Genomic DNA, 26087 nt, shown 5'->3' with positions numbered 1-26087 from the left:
ACTGAGTTGCCCTGAATTATCCATGTAACATAATATATATAAACTAACAAGCCAGTCAGTAATGAGATTTTCTCCTGACTGGGGAACTCGCTTCATCCATCACCCAGCAGTGGGTCATGTTAGTTTATTTCATTCAGCAAGGTCACTCTCCCTGACGAGAGGACTGGGTGCCAAACCACTAGAGGTTTGATTAATCGTGAATCAACGAGCCATAAAGCCGCGCGCTGTAAACGGGATACGATTGGGCGAAATGATATATCAAACTTCTCCTTGCTGGACCTTGCTTTGAGGGAGGTCTGGCTTACTAGGTTAAAAATACACTGGCCCACAGCTGGAGAAAAAATAATGGAGTGACAGTAAAGAGGCAGAAGGCAAGGGATAAAAATAAATCCAAGAAAGAAAAATGGAGATGCGTGAAAGTGGGATGAGAGGTAAATGCTTGAGAGGTAGATAAACAGGGTGGAAAAGCGCACATTGAGAAATATTTACAAGATGGAGGATTGAATGAAGGACAAAAATTGACTCCTGGGTGGAAATTGGGATACATGAAAAACCAATTCATCCATAACACATCCTGCACTCTTTTTTTTTAACCACCTTCTTGATGTTTCATCTCCAGTGTGAGATTGTGGTGATAAAACGGACCTGCACATATGTGAAAAACGGAAACTACTTAAATCCAGCATCCAATATCTCCAATGTTATAGGTTCTGCTTGAGTAGTGGGACACACACACACACACACACGTTTTCCATTAAACGGCTATTTCCAGCTGCTATCGGCGCGGCTGGGAAATCAAGCGCTCGACCACCGTTTGAAGTTGTATCAGCTACAGCTTGTTCCTATCGCCAGGCTATCACTCCATCCACTCCTCCCTTCTATCACTCACTAACTCCTCTCTTACGCCCCTCCTCTCTCTCTCTCTCTACCCCTCTCTCCTTACAAGTCACCACCCGTGCCCACTCTCTCTTAATCATCCTACTTTGCTTCCCCCCCCTTGTCGACCCAGAGCTGCTCGAGGCACAAAGAGCTCCGCTTCCCCTCGTCATACCAGCCGACTTTTATCTCCTCCTCGCTCTCCTCCAGCTCTCCTTCCTTCTCCTCTGCGCCCCAACCTTTCATCAGTGGTGGAACAAGTACTCAGAGCCTTTACTTCTCAAAAGAAGTAATTCCACAGTGGAAGAGTACTCTGTGGCATTCAAAATTTGACTCAAGTGAAAGGTTGTTATCACAAAAATGAATTTTAGAAATCAAAACGTAAAAGTTTTCATTACACAGAAAGGCCCCTTATAGGAGGTTAAAGTACTATATATGGACACTATAGATTTATAACTGCTGCATTAAAGGACAAGGCTGGCATTAAGTTGTTAACTATTAAATTTAAATGCGAACTATCAGAGTCAGAGTCTGTTTTGAGTCATTTTGAGATTCTGATTCCACCTTCTCAAATGTAAACAATTCATATTTATAACCCACCTGTGTGCTGTGGACAAAACGGAACATTTGAGGACATCACCTTGGCCTTTGGGAAACAGTGACTTTCCATTTTTCATTTTCTGACACTTTATGGACCAAACAGCTAGTCGATTATTGAAAAAATGACTGACAGATGCTCATCTGGTCTTTCAACCCTCACTTCTCCTCACCTTTCCAATGTTGAAATTTTGTTTCTCATCGTCAACAAATTCTATGAAAAGACAAAAAACTGTTTCGCAGTTGTTGTCAACGCCAATCTCCAGCTTGATCCTAAAAAAGTTTTATTTCTTAGAAGGGCTCAATAAGTCCCTAACACAGCTGGGCACTGTGACTCAAACAGGCGTGAATAGTGTATGTGTGTTGGGGACTATTTTCAGCTGCACATTAATACACATGTAGTGTGCTAGTGAGTAATAACAGCACCATGATGGTGTGTGTGGGACTGATTTAAGTTCGTTATAACGGAGGAATGTGTCAGCTTTTGTCAGCTTGTTGACCAAAATGGAGGCGAGAGGGTACAGAGGAATAAACTATCAGGGTTTGGGTCTTTTTATGGAATTTGCTGACGGTATATAGAATATTACCAGCCTTTTTGTTTGTTTGTTTAGAACAATATTTTTGAATATTTTTGGACTGTAAAATCTTCAGTAATTGTACTTCCATGACTGCCCTCCATAAATCATCATATTTGGATGCCCCCCTTCTTTTTATCATCCATACCTCCTCTCTTTCAAATTAATCATTTCTCCTCATCCTGCTCATCTTCTCTTCTTGCCTTCTTTCTCCTCACTCTCCTCCACCCCTAGACCCCCCTCCACTCTCTCCTGCTCCTCATTTTCATGCCTCTCTCTCTCTCTCTCACACTCTCTCTCCCTTTCTCTCTCAGTCCGATGCCTGATGCTGCCGGAGACAGATCACAGCACTCCTATTTTGCTCCTCGTCTGGAATCAAAACACTTCTTTATAAGATAAGGACATAAAGTAAGCAAACATTTGAAAAAAAAAATGGATAGAAATGCAGAATGAAGAAGAGAAGTGACTGAGTGGAAGCAGGACAACTAAAGGGGGAAAAAACCTGGAAAAAACCTCCCTGAAGGAAAGAGGAGATTTCTAAAAATACAAGCCGGCTTACTCCCTGCCTTCTGTTATTTTTCTCTCTCCCTCTCTCCATTCTTTTTTTTTTTTTTTTGTCGTGTCCCCTCCTTCATTCAGTACCTGTTCTGCGGGATTAACATGATTTAAAATTCAATCAGCCTACAGCCTGACGGAAGAGCGACAGAGGAAGGCAGACAGAGCGCTGCAGCTGTCGAGACCGAGAGAAGGGACGACCAGCGGGAGGAGAGAGAGAGGGAGAGAGGGAGAGAGAGAGACATAGAGAAAGAGGTATAGACACAGTGAGATATAGAGAGAGAGAGAGAGAGAGAGAGAGAGAGAGAGAGATGGGTGTTTTTCCACGGAGCTGAGACAGAGAGCGAGCCGCGGAGACAGGGAGATCTAACGGTTTCCAGGGGTCGTGTTGGAATGATCCGGAAAACAAGGTTAGTAATTTCACCTTTACATCTAGCGGAGGGCAAAAAAAAAAAACGGCATGTTAGATAAGGATGCAAGAACCACAGGAAGACTTGGATAAAAAAGGACATCTAAGTGGCTGAATTGTGCTTTTGAAGTAGCAAAGTGAACACTGATGGAGGAGACGCCGATAAACAGGAATGAAAAGAAAAAAATGGATTTTCAGTTGAATTCAGGGAGGGGAAAAAAAGAAAAAAACGACAGAGAGGCTGCCTATATGCAAGCTGCTGCACTAATGTACATCTACACACTCTAAAGAACACCCCGACAAAGAAACACACACACAAACACACACACAGTGCACAGCTTTAGAGCAAGATAATGAGATTGTCTTCTTAAAGGTGTTTGATTGACAGGCCAGAGAGTGGAAGGGGCGGGCGGGAGGGGGGACTTTTGAACTGTCTGACATTCATGGCGCTGATCAATAGCCCAGTTGTTTCATTAGTGTGTGTTTGTGTGTGTGTGTGTGTGACTGAGAGAGTGAGCAAGCGAGAGATAGAGAGAGCTGTGCAGAGGCTGTGTGCTTGCAGGAAAGTATCACTGCATGACTACTTAGTGGATTGTGTGCGTGGCGGTGTTGGCGACGGTGCTGGTGTCGGTGGTGGTGTGTGTTGAAGCATGTATGAATATGCTGCATGACTGTGTGTGTGTGTGTGTATCAGTGCTCCTGTTTGTGTGTGTGTGTGTGTGTGTGTGTGTGTGTGTGTGTGTAGCAAGAACAAGCCAATTCAGCCTGCTGAGAGGCGTTAAGAGGGTGTCAGAACTATTGATCCTATTTGACAGACAGGTGACAGAGAGAGGGGGAGGGAAAAAAAATGAGGGGTGGCAAGGTGGGGAAGAATTAAAGATTTAAAAGAGGCCGTAAGGGACGAGTGAATGATTGACAGCAGAAGTCCTGGAAAGAAGGATGAATGTAGATATCTGGGGGGGAAAGGGAGGTCGGGTGGAGGAGAAAAGGGAGGATGAGACAAAAAAAAGTGATAATAAACTCAGTTCATTGTGATTTATGTGAGTATACATACAGAGTAAACACAGCATCAATGAAACACACCGTTCATTCTCTTCACACTCTGTTTCTCCTCTTTTGCAGGTTTCTGGCCATCCCTCCAGCTCACCCCCAAAACCTCCCTTTTCTGCACCTCCCTCCAAGGTCATCAATGAACAACTGAGTCAATGTGGGAGAGCAAACGCGCGTCGCACCGTGCAGAGGCCCTGTGACACACCCTGGAAGTCACACCGGGAAGTGAGGGATGAGAGAAAGGAGGAGGGGGGATAAAATCTGAACGTGTGAAGGAATGAAGCAATAGGAGAGTAAGCCAGAGGAGCCGGATGAATAAATAAGAGAGGGGATACATGAGTGAGGGGGGAGGGAATAAGTGGGAATCAGTGAAGGAGGGGAAGAAGGAGAGGGGGGGAGGTGAAGATCGCCACCAACTCCAGGATTCTTATTCTCTGCTGACTGAACTGCTCCAGATACAGAGAAGTTGAACACAGCCATGAGGAAATCATATCAAAACGCCATAAATAGGATTTCGAGCCAAGTGGATTCGTGGATTTCTTCTCAAACTGAGGTCTCTATTTCGGAATACCGCGCCAGGATTGAGCGAGTAATTCGGGATTTTCCAGGTTTTCTTCAACTATAGAGGCCTAAGAGGATATTGTGGGATTGGAATTTCTGCAACTCTCTGGTTTTTCTTACATTGACCTACATCCGCCTCCTTTTGATGTGTGTGGGGGGGCGCGTGCGTGTGTGTGAAGGAGAGTAGGACAGGTTTAAGCACCAACACACAACCACCCCTTCCCCTCCCCACCTCCTTCACCCCACCACCCCCTTGCTGGCCCCCCAACACAAGGAGAAACACCTGGGGCGAGATCAGTGATAAACACTCACATATAAACCTGGATAACATGTGGAGCTGATTCGGATTATAGAGCCGCACAGACGGAAAAGGTAACGTTCATGCAGTTACAAACACACACACACACACACACACACACACACACACACACTTGTTAGCATATACAGGCCCAGGAAAGGTAGATCCATGATTGCATGGTTAGCTCTCTTGTGCTGAATCATTGAGCACATCAATGCGGTTGAACACCAGTATTCACTTGAAATGGGAACTTGGTGTTCCCTCCCTCTCTCTCCCTCATACTCACTCAGGCCTATAAATAATAAACAGATGTGCATTCATAACAACAAAAACATAGGAGGCAAATGTCAGAGTACACACAGAGAACACACACGCTCAAATGATCTGGCACAGATGATTGTATATTTATCATTTTACTCCCTCTACACATCTAGGTTCCCATTTTTTTGGCTCTACATACCCCGACCCTACTGATAAACCCTGCTTTCTCTGGTGTTTCTGTGTGTGAGTGTCAGCCAGATGTCCTGTATCAGATTACTCACTAGGTGCGTCTCAGTTTGGCTTTCATCACCTCTCTTTTATGTAATCTCACCTGGCGTGTCGTGCGTGTGTGTCTCATGGAAAGCGAGTGTGGAGTGTTTGTGTGGCGGTGGCAGCACTGGCAGCAGGGACAGGACAGTTCTAACCTTCCTCTGTTTGAGGCTTTTTACGTAAGCTGCGTCTGAGTGCGCGCACACAGATTTGGCACACTGACACAGGAGATCAGACCGACTGAGTGGATATATGGGAGGATCAGAGGGCGATGAGAAAGAAATGGAGACGGGAGATGAAGGGGAGAGGAAAAGAGATGCAGGGAGATGCAGAGGTAGGGAGGGGACGCGCAACAGTGATGGGCACTGATGGTTAAGAGAGGTCAGGATGGCAGTGAGAAGCAGTTATCGACCTCGTCAAGTGACAAGACAGAGAGACAAAGGAATGTAGGAAGCAGGAAAAAGCAGATTAGGGAAGAGAAAGGGTGAAATGATGAAGGCCTCATAGTGGCATAGAAAGAGATACCAAGGAGACAGAGAGACAGAAATGAAGGGAGACAAGAGATGACAGAGGAAATAAAAGACTGAGGGATTGATTGATTCAAAGATAATTGAGATAAACAAGTAGGTTTTAAGAAGTCTATAATGATGAGTGACAACATAACAAAAACATTAGAAAGAGGCACATTCAGCTTAGAACAAAAAATGAATGGTGATTTAACGTGGGGAGATAAAAATAGAAAGATAGATGCGGAAAAAACAATTAGAAATGACAGATGGCCATCATTATATAGCCTTCCACTGTTACACCATTGGCTACAATTAGTTTTACATGACCCCAAAAAGTCTGTAAAGGATCACCAACACCAGTAATGAGCCATTTAGAGATATAACTACAAGGGGAGTGTGTTGCACCATGGGGCTTTCCCATGTAATAAACGTGCCAATTATAAAGGCACAGCTTTAGGGAAAAGGGGAAATTCTACCTTAGAGGAACATTAATTACCCTGCTTTAAAACAAGAGATTCAGCTTTAAAAACACCCCACGTGAAACTATTTTTATGAACAATAAGCTTTTTTGAATAACTGAGACAGGTCTCATTACTTGCTCTGTTGGTCGTTTACAGCAGTTTTGACTCCTGCTTTGAACAGGGGCAACTCTAATTCTGAACAGATGATAGATTCTTTGTGTATCCAAGAGGCCCTTTCATATCCATTAACCAAATCATAATCGTATAACTGCTTTTGCTGTCCTGATAGGGATAGGCATACGAATACAGAGCAGGTAAGTGCCACCTGGTTCAAACGGTGAAATAAAAGGCGGAATAAAAAGGACATTGTTTGAATTATCTCGTTAATTCTCTGTGTGGCTTGTTGTTACCGAGGGTGTCTGTCATTCTGGGGCTACTGTAAGGGAGATGGTATGAGCAGATGGGATGCTCACTGTTCGAAGTAGGAGCCTTGCCAAAATGAACAGACTGGGAAGTGGATGAAGGAACAGAGAGAAAAAATGCCAGGCGTTGCACCACTTATTGAAGGAGAAATAAAAAGAAAAATTGAAGATCAATTAATTGACTATTTAACTAAATCCCTCCTCCCTCAGTTGGTGTTTGTCAAGCTTTCCATGTTTGCATAGCAGTTTATAGTGACTCCAGGGGGCACAATTACCACCAGAATTATTTGAGAATTTCAAACAATGGGTTCGTATTTTCAGACAGAAGTAGACAATTTGATCGGCTGCAGCTGGCAAACATTAAATCAGCCAAGGTTGTGGGTTGATTGTTGTTGGTGGCTTTGTTCATGTTCTCAATTGTTAAAAAGGGAAGAGACGGATGAACCAGGGTGTTTGGTAAACTAATACTAGGTCACATAACAAGTTTATGTATAGTGCTATCCAGTACTGGCTCCTGGATGTGCTAGCTGTGAATGAGGATTTTTTTAAACATGTAAACCGATAAAATAATGTATTATGTAATGCCGCTAGTGTAATTCTAGATTAGGCTCCTACTGTAGTAAGCTAGTCAGCCTGAGATACTAAACATTGCAGTTCACAGTAGAGCAGACAAACATATTGTCAAGATATAAACTCTTTAAATGTTGAGTATTGCTAAAGATCCACGCACACAGCTTTAACATGTAGAGAAAGCCAAAGCGAGACAAGCCTGACTCACCTAGTTAGCATTGCTAGGGTAATTAGCCAATAGCTGTTCAGTCAATTATGAAATAAAAAAGCCAACAGAAAGGAGATGAGAAGGATTAACTGAAAAAAAAAAGTGACCATCCAAAAGAACAGTCACTGCAGGCATTAAGGAAAACTGCATGGAACGGATAAAGACAGATGCATGAAAAGACATCAAGGATGATGACAAATGACAGATGAAGGATATCACACACCTTTCTCATATAACTAGCTTTCGATCAAGGCGTGAAGCGGAGGATTTGAAACCCTGAAACAAGGCAGACGTAGTACAATGTCAGGAAGGTGGCACATGATGGATGAACGGATGGAACGGAGGAATGACAAATGGTGGAGGGAGAGAAGTGAAAGGCTGAGCTGTTAAAGAAGAGAGGGAGGATCAAAAGGATGAGACATCAGGCCGCTGTCAACAGCCAAGGAACTGAATGGGTACGTGATGGACAGAGAGGTATAGAACGATAGCGTGATGAAGAGGAGTAATTACAAGACTGACTGTTTAAGATAGGCGGGAACACTCAGAGGATGGAGAGAGACTCAGTAATGAAGAATGAAAAGGCAAGTGATGACACTTGAGAGGTGGATGATAAGAGGGAGTAGGGATAAGGGAACAGAGGAATAACAATGTCTGAAAAGAAAAACTACACTAATAAAGCACTGGCTCACTGAGTGGGAGGGATGGGTGGATAGAGAGATGGAAGGGTGGTCCAATGAATGAAATAACACTGATATGATTGAAAGTTAAAAGGATGAGTAATTAGCCTTTTAGCAGTCAAACACAGGAGGAACGAAGAGCAAGGGAGACGTGATGACAAACCAGAAGTATCTAAATAAAAGGAAGGAAGGAAGTGAGAGAATAAAAAGGAAGAAAACGATAAAAAGGAGACAAACGTCACAGAGAGAAGGAGTGATTCAGAGGCTCCCCAGTCAGAGGTGGAAGCAGTAAGCAAACGCGTAGCGCAGAAGTAAGGAGCAATGGAAGGATGAGAGGATGAGTAATTAAACTGTTGACAGTCTGTTTAGGCACAGCAGGCACCTGATGAGCAGAACAAACTGTAACCACGGCAACCGCTGGAGACAGACGGAGGGTTGGCTCGGGGGAGGGGAGGGGAAATGGGGGGAGAGCCAAATCCGAAACAGCATGTTTGCGTGAGGAAGCTGGAGGGGGGTGTTGGATGAGGGGAGGGAGACACAAGTGGGAAAGGACGAGATGAAAGAGAGCATGGAGGATAAAAGAGGGATGAGAAGAGAGATGGATGTCGAGGTATCTGCAGGTGTGAGATCTGTGCGGACCTGCGGGGAATTTCACAAGTCTGGATTAGGAAGTTACCCACATGTCTGGAAAAAAAAGATTACTGCACTCTCTTGGTAATGTTGATATAAATCTGCAAAACTGAATTTGAATATTAGGTTGAGGGAAATATGACTCAGCTGTGCAGACTGAGAATTGCTAACAAAAAGAACTTTTTAAATCTATCTGGCCAATTTGCTAATCCTGCTCTGTGAAAAAAAAAACCCTCTGGATTTACACTCATACACACTCAAAACTTTGATGTGTTCAATCCCATCAGAAAAGTGCTCACCAACAGCCATGTGTTATTCAAGCGAGAACTAAAACCTGCTCGGCTTTGCAAGTCGAAAATGTACGATTTATGCTGACCTACATGGAGGAGCGGATATCACAAGAGCTGCAGTTACTAATTAGTGACATCATTAACTGATCTGTTGATTTGTTCTAATTAACACTTTTGATGTTTAGTCAATTAAGTCAGGAAATCATGGAAAATGAGACCTAGACGATGTTTAAGGAGGCGAAATCCAAGAAGAGATCAGAGAAACTGGAGTTTGACATTGAGTTTCTGAATATGTAGAGAGCATCAGTTAACAAAGCTGTTAAGCACGCTGCTAACACCTCTCCGACAGCTGCATACTATTCCAACAAACACCACTGCACGTCTGTCTCTGCATTACAACTATGCTCAACAGATGCAGTAGGTTGTAGTAGAAGCTCAAGTGAATCATGGCCCAGAATACAGTGTGGGTGATGACAGTCAGAAGAAAACGGGCTTGTACTTAGTCTGCAGCACGTATGAGGCACACGCCGTTCCTGCCTGTATCAACACTGCTAAGCATTAGAATATGAGACGCTGTAGTCAACAAACTCAAGGGAAACCAGTTTTCCCCTGCAGGCTCATTGCGGCGCAGAGTTGTTTTGGCTTTATTAGTGTCTCACCTCAGGTAGAAAAAGCTCTTTGTGTCGAGTTACGGCGCAGTTTGTGATTCATTATGGCTCAGAGTAGCCTCTGTGATCAAACATGGTTGGTACCACCAGGCCTCAACCAAATGTTCATTGGAAATTCCTTCAATCCCCCACGCCACATGCATCTGTTAACTCTGCGGTTATTCCTAGCCTTCTGTCTTTCCACATTTTTGTACATAATTTCTGAGGGTGAGCTGGAAGGTTGAACACAAGAACAATACAGAACATTAAAGAAAATAAAAATAAAAAACCCCCACAAGAAATACATGATTGAAAACAGAGTTTGTATGTGCGTGTTTGTGTGCAGTGCTAATCAATACATCCATCACTATGATTCACCGGCCTGGTTGGCATGTCATTGACCTACTGTGCTGGATGCAGAGCGCTGATTGGGTAATTGCTCTCTTGCTCAGGATTTCCCCTTAGAAAGCTGGGAACCCTGCTGAATCATCAAACCGACACTTGCACAAACACTTTTTGTTGAGCTGCATCCTGTCGTGTTAGCCAATCAGGGTCCACATAATTGACGCTGCAGGGTTTCTGATTGGGCGGGAGATGTTGACGGCTCGGGAGTGGTGTGTTTGTGTGTTGGCCGGTGTTTGTGGTGGTTATGCAATTTTTTTTGTTGATTAGCCTCGGCTATGTAAACTGTTAATACACAGGTGCACACAACAGACGGAAATCACCCTCTGAAAATATGGCAGGGTTTCAGTAAAGGCTGAACCGAGAGACTGCAAGGATTGGAAGACATTATCTTTACAGAGAGGTAGATGGAGGGATGAATGGCGGAAGAGGCGGAGGAGGAGGAAGAGGAGAAGGAAGAGGAGAGGGACAGAGAAAAAATGCAAGCGCATTCTGTTCAGGGTGAGTGGCAGGTCAGTTATTCTGCAACACTTGTGAGTGTGTGTCATGCAAAAGCAAATTTGTGGGTGTAAGCAGAAGTGTATTTAAGCATTTGTATGTCTGCCGGTTTGTGAGTTTGAGAGTGAGGATGTGCGTTTGTGTGGCCAAAATTTGGATTAGAAACTCAAGTAGTTTAAAGCTCAGGAGTTTATGTTGTTTGAACTGTGGATGATGGCGAACACCAACGCACACAACCACGTACAACTGACACGAATCCTAAAACATCAGACTGCATAAGAATGTCTAGTGAAAGTGGACTCAGATACTTCAGCTGCTTCATACTCTCAGTGTTTGGAATTGGGCCCAAACCGCAGGATGTGCCGCTATCACATTTAACGGGACAGGAACATAATTACAAAATTTAAGCAGCATTCAGTTTTCAAATAAGACACAGTGTGAAACACGCTGGTAACCAGTGGGACAGACTCCGAACTCTTACAGGTGGGACCGCCATGAACAGGACCAAGTCCAGAACAGTTTCCTGAGTAAAGTACTCAGCACGCATCTGTAATAACCTACAGATAGAAAGTTGTGAACACATAATCACCATAGAAGTTGACATGGTGTTGTAGCAAACAATTCTTTACATCCAGCAATTACGGAGCAACATTCATTATAAGTCATGTTTCTGGCCAACTGATGAAGTTCAATATTCACTATTTTTTAACTCCAACTCGTGAGGGAAATCAAACTCCTTAAGCTCCAAATGCTCCGCTGTGTTCACCAGCTAGTCATTAACAATGTGACTGCTGATTGGTGCTGAGCAGGTAGTGTACAGTTGGTTTTTAAGAGCTTTTTCCAATGGAACCAGCTGTCTGCTGCAGCCCAAAGAAACACCAAATGGTGAGCTGAAACTTGCTCAGATCCAGGAGATAATTCTCTGAAGGTTGCATGTTGTCACAGTGTCACACTTGATGCATTACTGTTGTAAAAATATTGACGATAGCCATTTTAAAAAGGAAACCTTGTGCCTCCGTCGAGGATGCCAATTCATACAGATGCTGGGATTCATTTCCCCAATACATCTAACACAATGTGGAATCTGTATCAAAAGAAGAGCATGTGGCAAAAACAAAGACTGTCAGCTATTAATTATGAGCTTTTATTGGCCCCCATCTTTAACCATGTTACTGCACAATTTAATCAGATGCAACTGTGCTATTGCCATCTGGAGTAAAGGAGCATCAAAACAGAACAGTATTGAGCCGTCTCTCTGGCTCCAACATGACAGCTATCCACCAATGAAAAATGATTCCTCTCCAAGTAAAAAGGCATCCTGGTATAGAAGTGTAACAGAGCTGCCAGAGCTGTTTTCAGCACTTTATGTCCCTGATTTGCTCAGCTATTCCCGTCATTTTGGCTGCTCAACTGTATCCATCTGTAAGACTATTATAGATGTATAGAATAAAACTAGTGCCACAGCCTACAAAAGGACTTTCAAAGCAGATAATGCTGAGATCCCACTTTGCAGCCAGAGTGACAGCGAAGCATTACAAGAGAAAAGAAAGAAAGTGCACTCACAACACAAGCCTGCGCTGGTATACATCTATAAGTGTTGACCTAAATACTGATCTTCAAGCAGATAAAGACGGTGGATAAAACTCAGAAATCCAAACCAGAGATTCATAATGAATCATGTAAAGACTGCTCCCTGGCACGATCTGTGCCAATGAAGTGCCAAAGAAAATCATTGTCACCTCCGCTGTTTGCCAATTCAATTTACCTCCCAGAAAATTTAATCCCCAAGCTGTGCAGTCGTGCGGGCTTTCCAAAGAGAGGAAACAAAATTACAAAACCCCAGCAAGGAGTGGGAGATTGGCTGCCACAGATATAACACAACACTGTTACAGAATTGCTAAGAAAACTTTCAGAGCTTGTTACCGCCACCAAGGAGGTTATGTTTCCATCTCGTTTGTTTGTCTGCAGGATTACGAAAAGAAATAGCATTTTCATGAAACTTGGTGGAACCGAATTTGTCGCGCATGTGCATAATTTAAAAGAAAGGTGTTCTTTCGTGACTAAATAAACAAGAAACAAGCAGCCATCTCAAACATCAATACAGGAATGTCACCTTAGCAGAGGTCTGCGATCCCTGACTGCCTCTAAGATAGAAAACTTTTTTAATAGCCTCTTGGATTGTAAGATTTTGTACAGAAGGTCATACAAGTTTTTTTTAATCTCTCTTTTAGCTTCATGAAGATAACCATGATAGTGCCCATTTTAATACATGACAATGCAAAAAGAATAGAAATCCAACAGAGTTTATAAATGGATAAACGACTACTCAACTGCACTTCTCCATCACATCACTAGGGCGGGGTACTAGGAGTGCACAAAAATCACCAACAAGCAGGGCAAAGATGTGAAATTCTTCTCTACTCGCGAGCAGACAAGAGGGAGGCCTACTTAATGCTTTTGTTTGGTTTTTAACAAAGCTTTCCAAGTTCATTAAAGGAAGGGTTGCTTATCTCTGTGAAGTAGATGCTGTGTGGCAGCCTTTACAAAGCCAAACTTCAAAGTCTCCAGTTATAATTGTTGTATTTTTACTCCAAATAGCCAAGTGGCTTGCTTTCTCTGAAGTGTTGCCATGTCAAAAGATTATAGATACTTTTGAGAACTTTTTTATTAAGGTGCCGCAGTCAAAAGCACTCTGCTACAATTTCACTGATGAAATGCTCATATCTCTCAAAGTCAATTTCCTGGTCCTAAGGAGCAAATGCAGATTGCTGAAGAAAATCACCGTAACTAGAGTTTTTATGGTCTTCATGCAAAAGCTGTGAAATGTGCATCAGTGAGACAAAAACAAGGTCTTTATATAAGCATTTAAATGCTAAACCGAGGCAGAGGTGGAAGTTTTCCAAAGGTGTAAAAAAACAACCCGAACAAAAACATTTAAAATCTTACTGTGCAATGTTCCAGGAATAGAAACAATTATCAAAATCTTCCAAATAGGATGCATTCCAACCGGATTTAGCGAGAGAGGGTCTTGCATACAGATGCAAATATACTGATACACACACACAAGCTTTTTTTCCCCCTCGCTCACAACACAACATGGAGGAATTAGTTGAGTGGAATATTTCTGAAGAACAGTATTATTTTGGATCCCTGCTGTGAAGAGACTGCAGTCCTTTCATTTTAAAGACAATATACTTCAGTTCTCTTCTTCCAATCCTACTATTTACCTCAGGGGTTCTGTGGGATTTCTCCATCAGTAGCCCATATCTATGTGCTGGAAAACAAAAACAGATGGCTGTACAGATTGAAGAAGAACGACAGATCAAGCACCTAATTACCGACATTTTTAGTTCTCTTTTTTTCAGCGCGCTACATGTTTAAAAAGCTACGGACTGTCACTAAAACATGACTACTACACTCACACACCTGAAACAGTGATGAGATTTGGACGTTATTCACCAGTGTAGAATATTCTCCATCGGGAAATTTGAAAACCATGTTCCCATTTAACAGTTTGCCCATGTGAGAGCTGACAAGTTGATCAACTGTATCATCAGTAGGTATGTAAAACAACTATAGGCACATACATTGTGTTCCATCTTTGGTGATTTCAACCTCAAAGAAATCCAGTACTGGTTGAGCAAAATGAAGTTGGCATTGAATATCTGCTCAGATTTTTGGTTTTGTTTACTTTTTCTCTCACCAGCTACTTGCTGAATGATTTCGCCAATTTTAGGTTTTAATTGATTTTAGCACAGTTCAGGTAAAGTTGTTTGTGTTCATGCAACATCGGAAAGAAGTGTAATTTCTGGGGGGTTTTTCCCCTGAAACTTCTGTATCATACTGACACTAATATCGAACACTTTCAAAGCAATAGCTTGCCATTTTGCTGAGGGAGAACTATTAACTACGGCAAAGCTCTTCATTATCGCACAATTAACTCTTACTTTTAATTTTTGACCTCTGATAATGAGTTTAATGTCTCAATAAAACTTTTTAAACCATTGTAAGGGCCAAATCGTGCCAATAAAAGTTCAAAGTCGGGTAATATGTCCCCAGCCAATCCTTTACAGCTTAACTATTGTTCTCTTGACCAATCACCTCTTCCCTCCTCCTTTCACTGACGTTAACACCTCATCATCTTTCACTCCCGTCCTTCAGCCATGCGTTCCTCTCTCTGCCGTCTTCCTTCTTTTCCTGCCATCATGATGGCGATGCCTTACAAACTCATTTTTAACACCGCTCTCCCTTTCCCTAATCAAATCCACTCTTCCCTCCCTCATCCCTCTCTCTTGACAGTGATGGATGGCGGCCTTCACCCGTTTATCGCCTTTACATATTTCTCTGCCCATCCGCTTAACGACACACATTCATACACACTGACTCTCCATCCTTCTTTCCCTCCATCTTCCTCAAACTCTTGCTCTTTTCCTTCCTCCTTTTACACTCATCCGCAGCGTCGCGGCTTCCATTTTTTCGTCCAATCCAACACCCCTCCTTCCACCATCTTGTGCACTCTTCTCCCATTTTCTCGTCTTTTTTTGTCTCTCCCCCTCGCGTTTAGCCTTTTTCCGCGTCCGTCATTCGTTGTCCGTTTTCAAACCCAGTACAGATACCACTCTTCCCTGAGCTTTCTATACATTTTGGATGACTAAAGAGGACAATACGACAAAGGGATGACAGAGGAGTGATACTATCAAAAGGATGAGTGGGCTTACAGTACACACGACTGCCGCACGAAGAGGCTATGTGGGCGTTCTTTTGTTTCTTGCCTGGAGAGAGAGAGAGTGTGTGTGTGTGTGTTGGCCTCCCTGTAATTATGATGGTGTGGTATGCTCGCAGTAGTTTCTGTATGCAAGCACTCTCACCTAATATCAAAGGTCTGGATTATGAGTAAGAGGGCATGCAAAGAAATCTCAGTGTGATTGAAATCATTTCTGTAATTGTGTTTGAAAGGCCGCCTCTGTATAGAAAGTGCATGTATATGATAATCGAAAGACGCCAGGTTCCAGTTGTTTATTCAGGTCTACCTTCAACTTTCCATACTTATAAGTGAAACATTAACCTCTTCCTGCTGCAGAGACTGAAGCTTTGTGGTGTACTTACTCACACTCCAATCTGATCTGTGGATTACTGTGCTTTTGAGAGCTAATAAAAATCCCCTTGTTTATAAACACTGCAACATCCCCTAAGATGATTTAAGTCAATTATAGGCTAATGGCATTTGTGCGCTCCAGAGTGGATGCACAAGCATCAACGCCGATATGTAGATTTGAATATATACATGCAAACACACACACAGTTTCTTAACGTTATTAATTGTGGTTACCGTGTAAGAGGGTCTGACATTTCTGACAGTCCATAGAGACTCAAAGGGAATTAAGCCTTTAAGGGCAGTGGGTCTTACGGTATTTCCGATACGACACATTAGAGTTGAAGCTTCTTCTAATCGTGTTGGTTTGGGTTGAGGTTAAAAGTGTCACCACAAAAAGATACAAAGTTAATTGAAATCCATGGTTGTACAGTAAAGCTATTAGCAGCCTCGTGTTTCGCTGGGTTTGGAGCTGTATCTCTTGGGCCTGAGGTGGGCGTTTAAACAGAAACTTTTGGAAGTTAGGGTGAGGTTGGGTTCAGCCTCGCAGCTCTGACGTGTGCTCCAACACTGGGGGTACACTGAGTAGTTCCTTCCACAGACGCTTTTAGCTCATGTACTCGCTTCACTTCCGTGCAGCCGTTTCTACTCTGTCCAACTGCCTGTTTCTAGCTCTCTGGAGGGTTGAGGGTTCATGCAGGGTAGTGTTACCAAAAGGTTTCCCAAAATAGAGGGAGCGAAAGCAAAAAACAAAAACAACGACTAAGCGGCCGTGATACTTGTAAGGTACGCATCCCTTGGAGCGCGCACACACTCTCAGAACACAATAGCTAAATGCATATGTACATTCATCTGAAGTGTTTTTCTGCACAAACACACATTCCATCTGTTCTTTGATCTCTTGTTGTCTTTCTGTCCTCTCCTCCTGTGAGGTTTATCTCTCTATCATTTATTTTTTATTGAATGCCTCCCTTTCTTCTTTCATTCCAAGGAAAGTATCAGGCACCGTTGTGCAAAAAGACTTTTGGCCTTATTGCTATACTGTGATGCCTACTGCTTTCTGTGTTTGTGCGAGAGAGAGCAGAAGTGTGTGCGCAAACTCACATATGTGTGTTCCTTTTTTTTATTGCAAATTCAGCAGCAAACTCTTAAGAGCAAGTAAAGGCTTGCTAAGTGCAGAGAAATGTCACATTAATTCACACACAAGAAAAGACAGACACACACACTGGACGAACATGGCGGAGTGAACATCCTCAACCATATACCTTAAGTGCAGACACTAGCTTATGGTAGAAACTGTGCACACACAGACACATACTGTACAGCAACTGTGTGCTACATCAGTACAATGTATAAGATAAGACTTTATTGATCTCCAAATGGGAAACTAAAGTGCTGCTGCAGCACAAGAAAACAGAGGAAGGTAAAGATGAGGGGAGAAAAGTGTGCGAGGTGAAATCACACTTTTCATGAATGCTATTATGTGCACAGTTTATGACCAGTGCTCTTCCATAACTGGCTGAGAAAATTGAAATAGTGACTTGTCATCTAGTTCTGAAGCAGCGACACAATGTGTTATAGGTAATATGATATGTCTTATCCAATATCGGCCCCAGAAACTAGACTACACTAATCTCATCTCAAGGGTGAGGATTTGAAATTGTCCTCTGTTGAGGTCATAAAATTAATCTCTTTAGTGTGGCAAAACAAGGATGAGCAATTTCAGTTTTCTTTTTTGACCTTTCATAAAGTAAAGTTTAATAGGAAAAAACCCAACACAATCAATAATGTGTTGCCTCATATCTTATATTAGGGAAAAATCATCTGCAAACTACTAAGTATATCTCCATCTACCTCAGAGTTTGAAAAGTTGTCACTTTGAAAAAGATTGATAAAGACGGATGGAAGAATTTTTTAAAAATATTTAATGCTGGTACCACCGGCTCTAGACACATGTCACATGTATCTTGCCACAGATTTGTGTTGGTTAGACTTTTCCACAATTGTTTATTGGAAACTACTGAGATAGCTAAGCAGCGTGCAAGTGCATAATGTGTCCAAACAAGTGAATGTACAAACACCAAGCCTCACCATACAAAGTGACCCCCATAACGAATAAGCTACACACCTGTAAAAATCAATTACTCGTATGATCTACCTTTAAATGGGGAAAGACAAGGAACGGGATAGAAAGAGGACATGGAGGAAGATGCTGAGAGAGAAAGAACGAGCAGGAGGAGGAGTGTAAACGAATGGGACAGGGTGCTATCCATCTCTGTGGGTCAGATCGATCACCGAGCAGACAGATCGTTTACACCCAACTTGTGTGTGTGTGTGTGTGTGTGTGTGTGTGTGTGTGTCAGAAAGCTTCAATACTGCACTGCTCTAGTTGCAAATGAGATCTGCACCCTAATAGAAGAAGAGCGAGATATGGGGAGAGGGAGATGCAGAGGAAAGGTTTCAGCGAGATAGAAAGTGGTAGGAAGAGGTAAGAGAGAAAAATGGACGCATGGGAGGGGGGGGGATCAAGAAATAAAGCAAGGGGAAGAAGGGTGGGTGAGAAAGTTAGAAAAATGATGGAGGGGAGGAAGGGCAAGGGAGGGAGCGCAAGACGGAGGATTGGACAAAGTCGCGTGTGTGGCACGTACGATCTGAAGACGTGTGTGCGCATATGTGTGCATAGTTTGTGACTCAAAGTAGGAGCAGGAGAGGCAAGGAGACATGGAGGGCAGCAGAGTCAGCAAGCGATAGAGAGACAAGACAAAAAGACACAGGCAGAGAGGGGGGGGAGGTGGAGAGGTAGAGCTGTGACTGATAACATTGTCGTACTCAGGTTGCCTCAAGGGCAGACAAGATGGAGAGAAAGAAAGAGAGGGAATGAGATACAAAGAAAGAAAATGCAGAAATTTACAGAGTAGCCAGAGGCGGAAAGGGTTATAAGATGGAAGGTGAGCAAAGATGGAGAGACAGGATAGAAAAAGACAGGAGGAGCACTGCGGTGCAAGATAAATCGTAGAGGATGGATAGCAAGAAAACAAAGAACAATCTCTAATAATAGAGTCAGGGGAAGAAGAGGAGCGGTACGTAAGAGCAGTGGGGGAGACGGCGAAGGTGTGAGTAGAAATGACACAAGGAGAAATATGTGAAGGCTTTCACAAGGAGAAACAGGAGAAGGGGGTGAAAATTTAAGCACGAGTATTAAAAAATGAGATACAGAGCCGAAGAGTTAAAAGCGAGAAAGCACATGCGAGAAAGTGCAGCGCAGAGGGGGAGTAGAGGAGGGGAAAAGATGCAGGAAATTGGGAGATGAAGGAAAGATAAAGGTCAAATGAAGGAGTGGAGAGAGACCGTCCGCACAACAGGAGAGTGCGGGAGCGTATTGACATTCAACACGCCGCCGGCAAAGTAAGCTGTCTGAGGGGAAAGCATTAGCAAAGTACAGGGGTAAGCTGGTGGAGCCAGGGCTGAAGTGCCCTGCTCGTTCTGCAACACCTTACGTCCGGGATTTTCGGGCTCCGCCGCAGAGTAGGCACATTTTTAAGTGGTGTTTCACTTTTGCCGAAGCATTTTCACATCTTAGTATGCGCGCCTCCACAGGAGCTCAGGAGCAGTCGACTTCCAACGTCGACTGCCCTGGGGACTGGCTGTCACTGCAGGCATTCGTGACTTTGTCCCCCTCCCCATCCTCCCCGACCATCTCCTGCCTGCGAGCGATATTTTTTCCTTTTTTGAAAGTGATGACACTAGACATAAGGAAATAACTATCTGTGGTACCACTGCTAAGCTCGAGTGTGGGGAGTTACATTTTTAGGTCTGGTTTGAAAAAGGTACTGCAGCTCCTGGCAGTCATTACAACTCCCTAGGGCACCTAAGAGCCACTCGAGTATTTAGAGTTAAGTAGCAAAAAGCATAAGATGTCAACAAAAGTAGTGTTTTACAACACTTGAGGCATTGCAGCATATTAAAAGGTCTTATGAATGGGCACACAATTGTCTCTTTAACTAATCGCCTATTGGTTTAATGTTCCGGCCAAATATTTGCTTTCAAAAGGAAATTCCTGACATTAAGGAAGTAATGACACCGTTTGATTGCAACCTTAAGTAAACCATATGTAATCTAGCCCCGTCATTTAAGAGAGACACTGCCTATTTCCTTCCTTCTTTTCGCTTTACAGTGAGAACATTTAGGAACCTGAGATGAAACACACCATTTCAAGCACTAGGTTTCTTTATCCTTTTGACGCAGGCTTTCATAAAATGGAACACTGTAGCCTGTCTAATATAGCTAATAGTGCTCACATATTGGAAGTAGACCAAAGTGAACCACGTAATAGAGGAGGAGAATGCAAAACACAGCTGGAACCCCCCCTCCCCGAGCTTTGATATTGACACTGCTTCAGTACTGAGCTAAATGGTAAACCCTTGTCTACTTTCATGCAGAAAGAGCAAAGCTAGCACCTAATGGAAAGTATTGAGCCAGCAATTTGCGTCAAACCTGTAAAGTCAGCATGATGTACGGTTGCGTCTGGTCGTTACTCAAAGTATTAGGTTGCATACATTATATATCACTGTATAATCACCGTGCTCAAGGCACTACTCCACTCCACAAGTTTACAGATTACTCCATAAAAATAAAATAAGAAAAATACACCCATCCTTCTCCGCCGATGTTCTCTGTGTTTGTATGTCCCTGACTCACCGTCTCATCCTCTGTCTCCTCTCCCTAGTCACCACGACTGTGACTGTTATCAACACTCCCTGTCACTCTCTCTGTATCTAGGTTACAGTTGCTATGACAACAATTATGCATGCCAATCAGAGGCGGTGACTCATCTCTATACCTTATTATCACATAGCTGTATTTCGGGATGTCTGTGCACAAAGCGTGTGTCTGCTGGGAGATTTTCTGCATGTCTGAGATTACAATGAGAGCCTTGTGTGTTGTACTTGACTGAGCCTAGTGAGACCTACATTGTGCTTGACTTGAGTCTTGCTGTAGAAATCAAGGCACATAGGCTGGTGACCCAATTTGAATCCCCGACCTACCGTCTTAAGAACGGGTACAATGATATAACACTCGACTAATCCATCTTACAGGTTTCTAGGTAACTGTTACTATGGGGACTGGCTGTGTTCAGTCTTTTGGGATGTTGTTGCTAGGCAATAAGATGTAATGGTACGGGAATGTGTATTTCCTTACGAGTATATATGAAAGTTGTTGTCAGGCATCAACCATTTCACAATATGGATTTTTTATGCTGTGAAGCACCAAGTGGGCATTCGCACTGAGTGGTACTCATTTAAGAGAAGGCCTTGGCCCACGCAAGTGTGCATGTGCGCATAGCAGACTCGTTCCAGCTCCGTCTAGTCAGAGTAGGTGGAAAACAGGAAATCAGACACAGAACAACATTTCAGATCTATTACAAACCAATGTCTGACCAGTGAAACAGTTTAAAAACCCATTGTGTTCTTTTTTCTCCACATTCTCTCTCCAGGTCTGTGGATCGCCAGGCGTTCTACCATGCCTGTCCCCCTACCCCTCAATCCCCGCAGACAAAAACACCTGCCCCACACACACCTCCACCCCGAACAAAGGGCAGAACGTTCCACCGTCCCTTCCCTCTTCCCTCCATCCATTCTCTCTCTCCCTCTTCTCCCCCCTCTCCTTGTCTCATCTTTGCCCTCCTCATCCCATCTCGTCCACTGCGCCTGCCCCAGGACTACGAAAAGAACCCTTCCCGACTCTGTCCCTTTCCCGGTGTTTCACTGGCTGACTCTGGTCACATGCTGCCTGCTGCCTTCTCTAATCGGAGCGGGGGAGACGTGGGGTGTGGTCTCGGCCTGTCCCTTCCACTGCGTGTGTCGAAACCTTTCAGAGTCGCTCAGCACACTCTGTGCCGACAAGGGCCTCCTGTTTGTCCCCCCGCACGTTGACCGCCGCACTGTCGAGCTGCGACTGGCTGACAACTTCATCACAGAAGTGGGCGGGACTGACTTTGTCAACATGACTGGTTTGGTAGATCTGACTCTGTCGAGGAACACCATCCACTCGATCCGACCAATGGCTTTTGCTGACCTTGAGAGTTTGCGCTCGTTGCATCTGGATGGTGAGGCAAAACAACTATCTTAAGATAACTACACTTCTGATAACTTAAACTACTTGGATATTACAATTAGATCATTTGCGTGCATCAAGTTGATGAAAACACTGAATTAAAACCTTTAAGTGGCATTATTTATATTTGTGTCTAGGTAATCGCTTGACTATACTTGGACCCAGGGACCTCGCAGGTTTGGTCAATCTGCAACACCTGATCGTCAACAACAACCAGCTGGTCAAAGTCTCTGTCCAGGCCTTTGATGACTTCTTGCTCACACTGGAAGACCTCGACATGTCTTACAATAACCTCAGGAGGTAAGCCTTTTTTTGTCTGTTCTGCTTTGTAAAGTGGAAACACATTACAATGCTCTAGAGTTCACTGCGCTCAGGTCTCAGTCTCAAGTGTGCGCTGCAGACGCACAGCTCGGCTCCCAAAATTTCAAGGCACAGTGGAAACGCTTTTTATGATCACACAGGAGTCAGCAAACACAATGAAGAGAGACCAGCTCAAATTGCTGAGGCTGGAAGGAGAGGACGAAAAGCTCAGAAACTGAAAGCGAATCAATTTTGATGAGGTGCTAATTTTCTTTGACTTCGATTTTGTTAAGATTTGATGAGTGCCCGCCTGGACTCACTCCATGGCGTAAGCATGCATTGCTATAACTATTCCATATGGATCCTCCTTCAGCGCACTGTGAAGTATTCCACTCATCTCTATTTAGGACAATGAAGACTCTTACAGCATCACTAACTATTCTTCTGGACTAAGTAATAAGTCAAAACAATAATGATATTCTCTATCAAACCCCTGTTCTCTTCATAGTGTCTCGCTGCGTTGATGAATTCAGCAGCTTTTGGCTGTCAGCTCTGATTAAGGTTTTTCATTTGTCTCCTCTACAGGAGTTCTCTGGCCTCTCTCCAAACTCCACCAAGCCATAAGAAAAGTATAAAGAGTTTTAGTGGCGCATACATTAGCAACTGCTGTTTGCCCTTTGTTGCAGGTTAAATTACACCCTCAAGACTTGCATCACTGATTCTTTCCTATCAAGGTTAAAAACTGGAAACAAATCATGTCAAATGAGAACTTTGCAGACACGGGAAGAGATTATCCAGGTGGGGAGGCCCACCTGGATAATTTAATTGGGAAGGAAAGTGAGGAACACCTGGTGTCTCCCTGCAGCTTAGATTTTTTCAAATACTGCTTTCAGCAGAGTTTTACAGAGCAACTCTGGAACCTCACCTGATCTGACGTGGTTAATCTTCTGTTGTGCAGTGCAGCAAAGATGAGAATTGCCAGTCTTCGTTCATTAAAAATGTATACCATATAGGCCTATCATCTAGAGACATTCTACAGTTCTTGTAATTTAGCAACTTTTTATCAGTGACTCAAATAACTATTAATTTGACGACAAACAAACGAACGTATTCTTCTCACCAAACAAATGAGCTTGGGATTTAACTTGTTCGTCACATGGTGCAAAGTACACGTATACTCTGACAAACATACTTTGAGCCAACACCTTGAAACAGAGCACAAGATGCAAACAGTGTCAATATGACCCTGACTGCAAAAATAAAACGCATTACTTCACATATATTCTGTTTTGCCTGTTGTCAGTTGGCAGATTTGACTCACTAATATGTTCAGAGACAGTTGTTAAGTGACTATCTGTACAAAAGGAATACTAAATGACAACAGCAATGGGTCACAGATGGGACTGGTGAAAAAGAAACGGATTGTGAAGGAAAATGAGCATCTGTTGTTGTTGTCTGTCACCGCTATCTCATTAATTACTCTTTGCTTATTCCCGTTTCCTGCAAAGCAACAGCAAAGTGCTCAGAACTTAGATGGTAAACTTTAATGGAATAGCAGCACACGCATCCCTATACTGTCAGTTTACCTTCAACAGACACTAACCATCTGAGTGATGAATCGGCGTTTACAAACCCAAATGACCATCTGGCAAGTCCAGTGATTCAATGAATCTCACATTCATCTCTAAATATTCCTCTTTTTTTATTGCTACAGGGTACCGTGGGAGTCCATTCAGAACATGGCCAGTCTGCACACTCTCAACCTGGACCATAACCTGATAGACCACATAGCCGAAGGAGTGTTTGGAGAGCTGTACAAACTTGCAAGGCTGGATATGACCTCCAACAGGCTCCGAACCCTGCCTCCTGATCCCCTCTTTGCAAGGTAGCTTTTAAGCTTCGTCTTTTATGTTTCTCTAAGAAGTGGCTTAGTGGGAATATTCTGTGGCAGACATCACTGCCACCAAAGTGGTTTTTAACAAGAGCACTGAATCACAGGGAGACAATGTCACACATATACTCATATGCACAGAATGTGCTGTGCATTCTTATTATTCCACAGTCCATATATGAGGAACAAAACCCTATGGTATCTTGTTATTTCCCCTTGCTGCTCATATAGAAAGGAGGCAGCAGCTTGCACACTATGTGGCAAAGAAGGCCAAAGGAGCGAGTGGCAGCAAGGTGAATAAATAAGGACCTTGCAGGTCTCCCATGCCCACTTATTGGCTAGATAAATAGTGGTGGTAGGTAATGAGGGAGGTTTAGAAAAGAAAATCACACTTGGAGTAGAGGTTCCAACTAAGCTGCAACCAACTCAGAAATAACTAGCTCACAGAGCCATCTATGAAACTGGCTCTGGGGTTGTGCGGTCTGACTTGTCATGGGAATAAACAGAAAATTATAAATGTGTTTGAGCTATTATGCTATAACAGTCACCCATTTCATATACTGTATGTGGTATTACAGCCCAAGGTTTGCAGGCCACATTCCAGAAACCAGCTAAGGAAGTACGATTAACAGAGTTTTGTTTTCATCCTTGGCATCTGTAAATGACTCTAAATTTAATTTGCACAGACCTGCTGCAAAACGCTTATAACAGCACCACTGCCAAGTATTGCTCCTGGGTTGGTTTGTAATCGCCTGTTGAGCAGCAAGCTCTTCTAAACCTGCTGTTGCCAAGACTTCACTTTATAGGAAAATGATTTTTGTTCCTTTGAATCACAATCAACAGTTACATAGCAATAAGGAAACTAAAAATATGAGTGAGAAAAAGGTACGCTGGTGTAAATTTAAAAGCAAAGGGGAAAAAAATGACCTTGACCAGGAAGAAATCAAATGTTAATAAGATTGTGCAATTTGGACTTTAGCGCTCAAACTTCAACAAAATATGAAGGAAGATACATTCATGAAAGTGGATCAATGTCTATCTTCAAGTCAAATTAATAAAGAATGTAGACTTTTTTTAATTTAACATTAAAGCTTACACATTTCTGTAGTTAAACTGATGGTCTTTTTTATTTCTTCTTCAGGTCCCAGACAGGTGCAATAAGTCCCACCCCCTACAATGCTGTCATAAGCTTAAATTTTGGTGGGAACCCGCTGCACTGCAATTGCGAACTGCTATGGTTACGGCGGCTTATCCGTGGAGATGACATGGAAACTTGTGCCACACCTGCTCACCTCGCTGGAAGGTAAACATCAACTTTTCCAATCAGTTAACCACTAGCTGAATGATGTGTTAAGTCGAACTGAATATCACACATCAGTATTTCCCAACCTTGTCTCAAAGCCCAATCTGTCCTTCAGATTTTCGCTCTGGCCCTGTTTTAGCACACATCCAATTATGGATCTCACATTTTTTGACACCTTAATTGGATCATCATGTATGCAAGAATAGAACTGGAGCAAAAACCCGTAGGACAGGTAGGCCTTAAGGACTGAGTTGTGATATTGCTGTAGTCATTATTCTGAAACCACCTGCCTGCATCTCCCCACAAGACTTTTTGCCATTCTAACCCTAAAGTCAAAAGGATGGAGTGAAAACAAAGGATTAAGGAGGAAAATGAGCATCTGTTGTTGTCATCTGTCATATCTGTCACCATTAATTACTCTTTACCTAGGCCACTATTCTGCAGTGAAGCATGGGAAATTGTTTAGACTGTGTTACTGAACTTTACCCTTAAATTGATAGAAAGGGGCACATGGATCTTTTGATTAATGAATTACCTTAATCTGCCAACCCTACCTCAGAGGGATAAAGCAAGACAAATGCCTGTACTTTGCCAAAAAGGGATCTTCCTCTCTCTCTCTCT

General features: G+C 43.1%; 2 protein-coding genes and 1 long non-coding RNA gene across 6 annotated transcripts in view; 2 read left to right on the top strand and 1 right to left on the bottom strand.

The window, feature by feature from the left end:
• The window catches only part of pcxb (pyruvate carboxylase b), a 263642-nt gene that overhangs the window by 72834 nt on the left and 164721 nt on the right, over nucleotides 1–26087 (bottom strand). The gene's annotated exons all lie outside the window — the stretch shown is intronic.
• Nucleotides 2878–4822, top strand: LOC109137425 (uncharacterized). The gene is made up of 2 exons (XR_002041657.2): nucleotides 2878–3013; nucleotides 4135–4822. It is a non-coding gene; the product is annotated as an uncharacterized LOC109137425 (long non-coding RNA).
• LOC104937697 (leucine-rich repeat and fibronectin type-III domain-containing protein 4) overlaps nucleotides 4928–26087 on the top strand; it is a 35564-nt gene continuing 14404 nt past the window's right edge. The window contains exons 1-5 of the mRNA XM_019255627.2: nucleotides 4928–4995; nucleotides 21353–21964; nucleotides 22110–22272; nucleotides 23987–24157; nucleotides 25305–25466. Of these exons, the coding sequence (XP_019111172.1) occupies nucleotides 21379–21964; nucleotides 22110–22272; nucleotides 23987–24157; nucleotides 25305–25466 (1082 nt within the window). The 5' untranslated portion in view covers nucleotides 4928–4995; nucleotides 21353–21378. The remainder of the gene's footprint in view (nucleotides 4996–21352; nucleotides 21965–22109; nucleotides 22273–23986; nucleotides 24158–25304; nucleotides 25467–26087) is intronic.

This window comes from Larimichthys crocea, chromosome III, assembly GCF_000972845.2.
Source record: "Larimichthys crocea isolate SSNF chromosome III, L_crocea_2.0, whole genome shotgun sequence".
NCBI lineage: Eukaryota > Metazoa > Chordata > Actinopteri > Sciaenidae > Larimichthys > Larimichthys crocea.
The sequence above is the reverse complement of the archived record's forward strand: the minus strand, read 5'-3'. Positions and strand labels throughout refer to the sequence as shown.